Source organism: Mobula birostris, chromosome 5 (assembly GCF_030028105.1).
Source record: "Mobula birostris isolate sMobBir1 chromosome 5, sMobBir1.hap1, whole genome shotgun sequence".
NCBI lineage: Eukaryota > Metazoa > Chordata > Chondrichthyes > Myliobatiformes > Myliobatidae > Mobula > Mobula birostris.
Genome location: NC_092374.1, coordinates 62,502,208 through 62,513,872, shown reverse-complemented (window position 1 = coordinate 62,513,872; position 11,665 = coordinate 62,502,208). Strand labels below are relative to the sequence as shown.

General features: G+C 42.2%; 1 protein-coding gene across 1 annotated transcript in view; it reads left to right on the top strand.

Moving 5' to 3' along the window:
* Positions 1-1,806: 1,806 nt before the first annotated feature.
* Positions 1,807-11,665, top strand: part of svep1 (sushi, von Willebrand factor type A, EGF and pentraxin domain containing 1) — a 264,755-nt gene continuing 254,896 nt past the window's right edge. The window contains exon 1 of the mRNA XM_072258150.1: positions 1,807-2,450. Coding sequence (XP_072114251.1) covers positions 1,950-2,450 — 501 coding nt within the window. The 5' untranslated portion in view covers positions 1,807-1,949. The remainder of the gene's footprint in view (positions 2,451-11,665) is intronic.

The following is an 11,665-nucleotide window of genomic DNA, read 5'->3' as shown; positions in this document are numbered from 1 at the left end:
GGACAACGGAGTCCACTTCTGAAATTCAATTCCACTGAAGCAGATGAGATGAAATGCCCTTCTACTATCCTGTAGTAATCCATTACCTGCAGATGTGCCAGAATCCAGCAAGAGTCAGGCAAGAAGAGTACGGTTGGTTGTCAGTGTCTTCATCATCATGCCGTTTCAGAAACCAGTGTTTTAAAAATATATTGATTTATTCATAATATCTTGTAGCTAATTAAAAGCACTGCTATAATGTAGAAAACACGATAGTCAATTTGCCAACTGCATGTTCATGCAAGCATGTAAATGGTAAGGTCCAGATAATCATTAAGTAATATCACTTATAGCTGTCATCCATGGCATCAGAAAGATACCCCTGCTCTCTTTTCAAACAGTACCTGAAGAAGAAAAGGAAACCCCAGTTTAATGTCTCAATTAAAATTGGAACACAGAGCTTTAGTGAGTGGTAGAGATGGATGCGCAGAACATTTAACAAATGTCTCAATCATACATTAATTGGCAAAGCATAGATAGCCACAGAATAGGTACAGGTAAATGGGATTAGTAAAGGTGGATGCACAATGATCATCATGGATATGACGGGCTGAAGGGCTTGTTTCTGTGCTGGTTGACTCTGTGACTCTAAACTCCGCACTACTGGTAGTGCACCTTTCCCTCAGTACGGTGCGAAACACGAGGTAAGCATTTCCACTCTGGTCTCTGGCTGAGCGAAGAGGGAGGCTTAGTCTAATATCGTCGAAAGTCAACTGCTCTAAGGATGTCATACGAATTCAGTACTGCTCTGGTGTTAGTGCAGGCTATTTTCTGCTCGAATGGAAATTGAACCAAGAAACTTCTGACTCTGTGCTTTGTTCCTAATATTTTGAAGAAAGACAGGGGAGTTGGCAATATTCTTCCTTTAATATTCTCCACTGAAACAGATGGCCTGATCATTACTACATTTCTATTTGTGGGAGCTTGCTGTGTACATTCTGACTATGTGCTTCATACGATAAGCGAGTGACCACACTTCAGAAGTACTAAACTGAGTGGAAATGAACTTGGGACATCTTGAGAGGCATGCATTAGTGCCAACTGTAATGAAAGTTGGTTTGGAAAGATGCTGACTGAAATCCCTTTGTATTAACAGAGCGCAGAGATTTTTAATGGTTCTTGCCAAATACATTGAGCGAGCAGCTGATATGGCTTTCCCCCAACTCTTCCCTCATCCAGTCTCTTAAGCTGTCTGCTAATATGTATAGGGTAAAAGTTATACTGAGAAATAAGACATGCTTTGAAAAGGCTGCTGAAAGTGTCTGCATTTATGGAATGTGTCAATCTACTGTGTTCTTTATCCCCTGGATAGATTGGGAGTTGAAGACTTGGGGGTGGGGTTGGTGGATGTATCCAGCTTCTTCATTGAGACTAAATTTAGTTTAAATTTAAAATGATATATTTTTAGTTGCTTAGCTGAAATATTCGGGAAGAAGTACTACTGTTCAAAGGAAAACCAAATCAATTAAACAATTGCATTTGAAAAGTACCCGGAGTGTTTTCAATTAAAATGGCACTCTCGGTATCTGGTTTTGCCAGACATATGGGATCAATCAGGAAGTTTGTGCTGATGTTTTCTTTGGGAAATGCTGATAGCTCAATGCATGTGTAGCGGCGACAAGAAATCTCAGTTACTCCAGCCGCACTTATTTTAAAAAAACCCGCCCTCTCCTTTACTGCTTCAGAGTCAGAGTCATAAAGACACTCAGAGTTTCATCCTATCAGGACCTGGCTCCTCGTGCTGCTCTCCTGAGAAAGTCAGGGTATAAGAGACGATATTGGGAGAGACGGGGAGATTATTTTGCCGGAATATTTTTGCAGAAGAGACTGTATAAAAAACCTGAGGAGCCCTGCAAAGACGGAATTACAACTCTTATTGTACACTAACCTGCCTTTATTTCTGTTGCATAATGCAGCATGCAGCAGTCCTCTCCTTGCTAGTGTACACTGCCTGCTGCTTAGGCACTTACAACTCATACAGTTTCCAGAGGAAGCCTTTCAAAGGACACATCCTTGACCTGAAGGAACGCCGCAATGCCTTGGACACAGGCACCAACCGGGTGCTCAAGCTGGGCACCGTCTTCAAACGAAATGTACGTAAGCTGAGAGAGAAGAGCGGCAACCTGGACCTGGTTTTCCTGGTGGACGAGTCCTCCAGTGTGGGCAACACCAACTTTGTCAATGAGCTGAAGTTCGTCAAGAAGCTGCTGTCGGACTTCCCAGTAGTACCATCTGCCACCCGGGTGGCAATAGTGACCTTCTCCTCCAAGAACAATGTGGTGCCCAGGGTCGACTACATCACTGCCCCTCAATACCACCAACACAAGTGTTCTCTGCTGAACGAGGAAATCCCCGCCATCAAGTACAGGGGAGGTGGGACCTTCACAAAGGGAGCGTTCCAGCAAGCAGCAGTAAGGCATTGTTGGTGATTTTATGTCAAAGTTTAGAAACGTAAAATATTTGAAATTGTAGGTATGTTATTGTGGGAATTATTTAAATTCCAATCTCAGTAGCTGTGTTCTAACTCACACTGAACCCTTTTCACCCATTGCCTCTTGCTCACTGACAGTTATAGAAGCCTCACCTGCTCTCTACCTCTCTTTCTTCTTTTAACACCTCCTTCCTTGACCAAAAGTCTGGTCACTTGGCATAATACTTGTGTCTAACTCATTTTGGTAGCATTCCTAGCAAAATGCCAAGGAGATGTTATCTGTATGTTGATATTAACGTTGGTGTATGTGAGCATTTGGTGCAATACATTCGTTTTTAGAGTATGCTCAGTGAAATGGACGTCTAAAGAACTGATCTGTTCCCAGTGACTGCATGAGGTTGATTTAGGGCAGCCAGATAATAACAAGTTGCACGCTCACAACCACATAAATTGCCTGACCAGGAGGATGACTGTAAATCTCTTAAGCATACTCAGAGCAGAATGTAATACACGGGTGAGACCAACTCTCCCAGCTGCTGAATGCTTAAGTGGAATAAACGTTGGAGCTGCTAAGTGGAGCACATACTGTCATCAGTGGATTGAAATTGCTCTCAGTAATATTAGACGAGAAAAGTTCATACTCAGTGTGGAAATAAGAAAAGCATTTTACCTGTGGCTTAGGAGTAGCATGTTATATTCTATATTAGAAGATAGAAGAGCCAAATCTCACGCTAGAGATCGCGGCTGACACTCAGTACAGAGGTTGAGCTAATTGACAGAGGAGTTGTTCCTTGAATGCAATGCTAAGTTGTCTCCTCTTCCTTGTAAAAGATCTTAATGGAGCAGGAAATCTTTCCTGGAATTTCATTGCTGTCCATTAGATTTTAAGTTGGAGAAAATGGCAATTCTGCCATTGTAACAATAATGGTATTTCAGTGGCTAAGAACATGAGATAGCCCAAAATCGTACTAAATGAATACCTAGCATTAGTTTTATTTAAGTTAGTGGATGGAAATCAAGTGTAGTACTTAATCAATTAATACATTTGACCAGAAAACTCCCTTCTGTCCCGCAGCTGCCTGTAAGGAGTTTGCTTGTTCTCCCTCTGACAACATGGGTGTCCTCTGGGTGCTCTGGTTTCCTCCCACAGTCCAAAGATGTACTGGTTGGTAGGTTAATTGGTCATTGTAAATTGTCTTGAGACTAGGCTGGGGTTAAATCAGAGGTTGCTGGGTGGCGAGGCTCGAAGGACGGAAGGGCCTATTCTGCACTGTATCTCAATAAATAAAATAGAAGATAGTGGCATGATATAGTTGGTATCCATCTCAGAGGATGACAGAAGTCTTTGTCAAACCTCTCATACAGTGGACAATATTTCTAGTACACTCACTATTGCATTGGAGTATCACCATTAGATGTGTGGTCAAGTATCTAAAGTGAGATGAGAACCTGCACCATTCTGAGATGAGGCAAGAAACCACCCACTAACCTATAAGTAACCAATATTGGAGTTCTTGTATTCTCACCAATTTTACTCCATGGAAGGGAGTTGGAATAAGCATTAAAGAACAGATGCAGCAATATTACAACTGACTGGAATTTTGTAGATAGTACACCCATAATTTACTGGTGTGAGCACCAGCAGAGCAAGGGTTGTTATTTAGGAGGTGGCCATTCAGTCCTTCAGGCTGCTTCTATGCAGTTAAATCAGTGCTGATATGTAACCTAGTGCCATCAAGTTAATATTGGTGCAGTAATCCTGAATGCTTTCATCAGACATCCATTAACCCTTTGACCCCTGAGCTTACAACTTTTGACAAAGTGAGATCATTTTCAAGCTACACCCTTACATCCATTGTTCTGAATTTCCCTTTGCTCATTCAGAATAATTGTTCTGTATTAAATTCATTGAATGTTTGTAATTTGGAGTGCAGATCCACAAAATTTCCCCTTATACACTTAGTGGCCACTTTATTAGGTAGACCTGTGCACCTTCTCATTAATGCAAGTATCTAATCAGCCAATCATGGCAATGCAGACATGGCAAAAAAAAAATCATTTGTCATTCAGACCAGACATCAGAATGGGGAAGAAATGTGCTCTACGTGACTTTGACAGTGGATTGATTGTTGGTGCCAGACAGAGAGGTTTGACAGAAACTGCTAATCTAAACTTTAAAGAGAATGGTGAGAGAAACACAAAACAATCAGTGAGTGGCAGTTCTGTAGGCAAAATCGATTTGCTAATGAGAGAGGTTAGAGGAGAATGGCCAGACTGGTTCAAGCTGACATGAAGACAACAGTAACTCAAATAACTATGCGTTACAAGAGAGTGTGCAGAAAAGCATTTCTGATCATACCATGTATCGAACCTTGAAGTGGATGGGTTACCGTAGCAGAAGACCACAAACATACACTCAGTGTCCACTTTATTTGGTACAGGAGCTACCACTGAGTGTATATGCATTATTATTAATGTAAGTATGAAGCAGAGTATTTTTCAACCATTCATATATCTAGGAGAGATATGGAAAGTCCTGGAGGATTTCACAGCACTTATCAAAAGCAGTAGCTCTTAAACCTCAAGGGAAACATTTCTGAGAATTAGAGTTATAGAGTTACTCAACAAATTTAAAAAATAGCCCTTTGATCCACCATGTCTATGAAGGCAATGTCTCTACTAATCTTATTCACCTGCACTTGATCTGTAGCTTCCTATACTTTGGTCAGTTAAGTACCTGTTCAGATGCTTGTTAAATGTTGTGGAATTACCTACCTCCACAACCCCTCAAGCAGTGCGTTCCAGATTTCAATAAACTCCTGGGAGAAAGAGGGCTGACTGAAAGGTGGGTGGAGGGAAGATGAAAAGAAAGGGAGAGAGAGGGGAAAAGAGAGAAAGAGAGAGAAAGAGAGAGATAGTCTAACTCCATATATGATCAACTCACAGCCGTAAGTTTGTCATTACACTAACACATACATGTATTTGTGCATATGACAATAAACTTAACTTTGTCTGTGACTATGACTTTAACGAATACAAAGTTGTAAAGTACTGTTTCCATTGACTCTGTTTTACCACATTGGATCCCTGGGTTCAAATGCCCTGATCTGCAAATCTCACCACTTTTCTTTTCCCAAGAACTCCCCAGGTTTTATTATTGCCCGAGTAGCAAAGGTTTATTGCTCTTCTATGTCTCCTCCAATTGTTCCAGACTCACCTAATGTCATACATTTCTGATTTAAGGAACACGCTCTTCAACCATATTTCTTTACCTCCCAACAACACTAGATTTGTCATTTTATGAAGTAAGCGGAAATCACACTATTTTAAACCAAAAAATGTAGAGATAAACGTGAGAACAGTCCAGAAATGCTATATGCTCTTATCCTTTTTATATATTAGAGTTTGTCAGTGCAAAATAGTCTACTAAATCCTCCCTCCAAGAAGTAGGAATTCCATCCTCAAGACTGGGCAATACCAGGAATTTGCTAATTGAGAACTACAGAGTAAATTGGCCAATTTACCACTGAAGCGATTACAGATTGGAGAACTGATGCTGGGGTATTGTTTTCTCCCCACATTTCATTTTAAGCTCACCTACCACTAAGACTGGTGAATGCACACAAAGCAGTAACAACTTTGATATGTTTAGTCCATCATTGCATTGAATAAAGTCAGTGCTCTGTCTCCAATGGCTGATTTGTGTCATTAGTTCCAATTGGTCTGATGCGCATTGAGGTTAAACTGACATCCAACCCTGTCTACCTATCAATGATTTGCATGAACTCCCAGTCCAGCAGGCACTCATTGTTGTTAATGAATTCCTCCGTGACCTCATTCTTCCTCATCAATGTAATCACCTCTAGCTCCAATGGCCTCTGAGTTCTCTAACCCCTACAAATAAGGTGTCTAGCCCATCCTTTGCTCTACCATTAGAGACATTTAGCTGCATTAAACAAGTTTTTTTTTTACCCTGTTTGGGACATGCTATCATTGGCAAAGACAAACTGTGTTACCCATTCTTAATGACCTTGAGCAAGTATTGCTGCAATTCTACTGGTGAAGGTGCTGTATAGAACAATGGTCCCCAACCTCCGGGCTGCGAAGCGTGCAGGGGTGCAGCAGTAGCCGGAGCGCAGCCAGCACATCTTTAAGAAAAAATCCGAAATAAACAATCTAATTAATTAGGTGCCGCCCGGCACGTAAATGTCGGCCCAGATCAGAGGTGATTGCCGATTTCACTTGCTCTACGCGATGTTCACTCCTCTTTCCAGGGCGCTGGAGCCTTTAGCTGTTCCATAGTTTGGTCAATTTAAACGCCGGCCCAGACAGGCTGAAAAGACAGGGTTGTCAGGATTGAGGTGACATGTTGAATCTACACAAACTTCTAATGAAGTATAGGCGCTGCCGTGCTTTCTTTGTAATGACAGTTACGTGCTGGTCCCAGGACAGATCCTCTGACACTTTTCAGAGAGAAACGTCAATCCTTAATGCCGAAGAATTTAAAGTTATTGACCCTCTCCACCTCAGTTCCTCCAATGAAGACTGACTTCTGGGCGGCACCTAATTAATTAGCTCGTTTATTTCGACTTTTTTCTTAAAGATGTGCTGGGTGCGTTCTGGCTACTGCTGCGCCCCTGCACGCTTCATGGCCTGGTATTGGTCCTCAGCCCGGAGGTTGGGCACCACTGATCGAGAGGTACGATCTTGAAGAAACTTGTGCAATTTTTTTGACTCTGGATGGTCTTCCCAGAGTTTCAGTATGTAAAGCTTCCAAAGGATGCAAAGGATTCAAAGTACATTTGTTATCAAAGTATGCATGCAGAATACAAGCCTGAGATTTGTCTTCCCTACATGAAATAAAGAAGGACCTTGGAACCCGTTCAAAGAAAAAAAATCAACCCAAACACTCCCACACAAAAAAAACAAATTGCGAAAATCAAAAGGTATATTTCAGTTCAGCTCAGCATTCATTATCTGCAGGCAGCCTCGATTCAAAAATCACGCAAACTAGCAACAAAACAAAAGGAGTGACCAGAAAAATGAAAAATGCATGATACAGTTAGAGTCCAATCCACAAACTGTGTTGATTTAATCTTGCTCATACCACCAGGCAATCTCAAAGTACAGAAAGAGATCATTCAGCCCATTATGCCTCTGCCAGCTGATTGAAAAAGGGACCTAGTTAATCAGAGTTCTCCAATCATTCCACAGGATCCTGAATACGTTTTCTTTCCTATTAGACAAAAAGGGTGCACGTCTATGTATTGGGAAAAGCATAAATAGATGTTACTGATTGTAAACCAAGGAAACTTATAAGAAATTCAGAAGAGACTGCTTCAGCAAGGCAGTGGTAGAATAAAGAAATCTTTTCCACAGTGAATAACTGAATACAGTAAAATACATGGACAGTTTGGGCTGAATGGCCTACGACTGGGCTTTAAATTCTGTGCAAAATCTGATTTGTATAATTCCTATCTCAATGTAATCATTAAGTCTTCTTCCACCACTCTCTCAGACAGTGCACTCCAGATGACAATGGCATATTGTATTATAATAAAAGAACAGTTGTTCCAACACATCATTCCACTAAATCCATTACATTTAATAATGTATCCGCATATCCATCTTAGGATCCATTTCATTCCAGGGAGCGTTTTATCATGTCTGTCCGTGACTTCTAAACATCTTCAGCCCTGTGAACTATCTCACTAGGCCAGGAGAAGTAAACTTAATTAACAGTAATAACATAAATGATTTGGGGTATTAGATGTAAGGTATGATTTACAAGTTTGGCATTCGTACCTTGTGAATGAAGCACTATCACAGCTGTTTGGTTCATTTTCTATGTTGGAGCTCATTGCCCCAGCGTCAGAGCCACTTGTTCCACACCAATACACTCTGAAGGAAACAAAACCATTTCTTCACAGCTCTGTCTCTAATGACTAGAACTTTTTATTTTAATTTTGACCATCTCACTAATAGGAGTTCAAAAGAGAGTGAGACAGATGAATGTTGTCATTCCAATAAGCTCATTGCTTGCTCAGAGTTTAATCTTCGCCGTCTTTTCTCTGTATTTCTCAGGGGATTTGCCTTTGAACTAACTTACGCTGTTTGTTTTCAAGTTCAAATTCAGGTTTATTGTCATCTGACTGTACAGTACTGTATTTGGCAACGTGAAGTGGAGAGTAGGGTTGTAAATTTAGCAGGAGCAGAGGATGATAGGAATGGTGAGGGTGGATCACTGTGGGAGGGTTGTGGGACACCTAGCAGGGAAGGAGTGCCAGGGGTGGGTGGGTGGTGTGGGTGCAGACACACCCAGCCCTGAGCCACCGGCAAAGTCATTTGATTCCAAGCGATTGGTTTATTGATCATTACAGAATGTCCCTCTGATGCTTCCCACTCCCTCTCCTCTCCTCTCCCTTCCCACTCTCAGTGCACAATAGAGACCCATATCAGAATCAAGTTTATCATCCTCACATAAGTCATAAAATTTCTTTTTTTTGTGGCAGTAGTACTGTGTAATGCATAAAATTACTTCAGTACTATGCAAAAGTCTGAGGCATCCTATATACTATATATATATGATTCTAAAACTTTTGCACAGTACTATATATACAATCAAACAATACATCATTCCTCTGGATCATGGTGCACTGACAAAACATACATCAAACAGCTCAAAAAACATGTATGAGACCCATCGTCAATTGAGGGATCACTTCATCAAGCACCTCTGTTCTAACCACCAAAAACTGAACTTCCCGGTGACCAAACACGTTAATTCTGATTTCCATCCCCGATCCGACGTGTCAGTCCATGGCCAAGATGAGACCGCCCTCAGGGTGGAGGAGCAACACCTTATATTCCATCTGGGTACCCTCCAACCTGGAGGCATGAATATCAATTTCTCCTTCTGGTAAAAAAAAAGATTTTTTCCTGCCCCTCCCCTCTTATTCTATTCCCCACTCTGGCCTCTTACCTCTTCTCACCTGCCTATCACCTCCCCTGGATCCCCTCCTACTTCCCTTTCTCCTATGGTCCACTCTCATCTCCTATCAGATTCCTTCCTCTTCAGCCCTTTATCTTTCCTACCCACCTGGCTCCACCTATCACCTTCTCGCTATGCTCCTTCCCCTCACCTCCCAACTTCTTATTCTAGTGTCATCACCCTTCCTTTCCAGTCCTGAAGAAGGGTCTTGGCCTGAAACATTGACTATTTGTTCATTTCCATAGATGCTGCCTGACCTGCTGAGTTTCTGCAGCATTTTGCTTGCGTTGCTTTGGATTTCAGCATCTGTAGATTTTCTCATGTTTACATAAAACAAAATATTACCACAAATAAATTAATGAAATATCATTGAAAATGCAGCACAGATAAACAGTGACCAGTAAACAGCTCGCTATCCTAGTGATGAGACCTAGTTGGGGCAAGGTATTCATTAGTCTCACAGCCTGAGGGAAGAAATTGTTACCCGGTCTTGCAGTCCTAGTCCTGATGTCCGTGTACCTCCTTCCTGACGGTAGTGGGCCAAAGGGATTGTGGGATGGATAGTCTCCTCAACAATGTTTTGGGCTCTTTGTACACACAACTCCTGTTAAATGTCACAAATCAGGGGGAGGGAGACCTTGGTGATCCTCTTGGAAGTTTTTATTACCCTCTGCGGGGTCTTGTGGTCTGATGCCTTGTAACTTCCGTACCACACAATGATGCAGCCAGACCTGACACTCTGGATGGTGCATCTGTGGAAAGTTGTTAGAATGGGAGCGGGGGGCCTTGCGCACCTCAATCTCCTCAGAAAATGTAGACACTGCTGTGCCTTCCTGATTAGTGAGGAGATGCTGGTCCAGGTTAGATTGTCTGTTATGTGCAGACCAAAGAATTTTGAGCTGTTCACTCTCTCCATGGCAGATCCATTCATGTGCAATGGAGAGTGGTCAACCTGATCCTTCCTAAAATCCACAATCACCTCCTTTGTCTTGTCCAAGTTGAGGCTCAGGTTGTTGTTCTCACACTATTTGACAAGCCTCTGTACCTCCTGTCTGTTCGCCGACTCATCATTGTTGCTGATGAGACAAGCCACTGTTGTATCATCAGCGAACTTGGTGATACAGTTTTGCTGGATCTGGCCGTGCAGTCGTAAGTTGGCAGGGCACTGAGCACACAACCTTTGGGGGCACTAGTGCTCAGCATGATAGAGCTTGAGATGTTGCTGCCAACTCAGATTAACTGGGGTCTTTTTGTCAAGAAGTCCAGGATCTAGTTACAGAGAGGGGTGTTGTGTCCCAATGTGGACAGTTTACCCATCAGCTTCTGAAAGATGATCATGTTAAATGCTGAGCTGAAGTTATGAACTACTATCTGACGTATGAGGCATCATTTTCTAGGTAGGACAAAGTGGAGTGAAGGGCCTGATCAGATGCATCATCAGTGCACCAGTTAGAGCAGTAGGCGAACTGGGAAGGGTCCAATGTAGCTGGAAGGTGGGATTTTATATGATCTGTCAACAGATTTAATGGTCTTATACAATGGTTGTTGTTCCTTTCCATATTTTGCGTGGATCAGGCAGCAACCTTGCTATTTCTTTAGCACTTGTCTGTTTTTCATGAGACTGAGTTTCTTGCTCGACACTCAACCCAGCACGGATGGAAAGCGTGCAAGGAGCCAGCCAGATTCAAACCCAGGATCACTCACTCGATGTCTGGAGCAGGTGCTGCTACACCACTGGCCAGCTACAGTGATGGATTCCTTTATGTACTGCTCCAAACATTCAAACTTTCTGCCACAATGGGCAGCCTTCCTGGGCAAGGGTGCCACATCCCCTTATAACGTTGAGATGTCAACAACAATTGACATCAGAGTTTGCGGTTTTCCAGTGAAGGTGATGATTCACTATAATCAAGCCTGTGAGGGTAAATGAGAGAAATGGCATTCCTCTTTACAAATAGGTGCAGGGTTAGGGCAGAGGAGAAGAGTGGAATTAATTGGAGAGTTTCAAAGAGCCAGCTGAGAGAGAATGGGTTATATGCGTGGCAAGATTCTCAATTTGATCTGCCTGCCTGCATTGTAACTGTAAATGAAGATGTTTTACGTGCTGTTATTACTTTTCCATTGCACTCCCTAAGTCCTGATGTGGTGAATGGACAGACACAAAACAAAACACTTCATTGATCTTCAGTGCATGCAACAGTAAT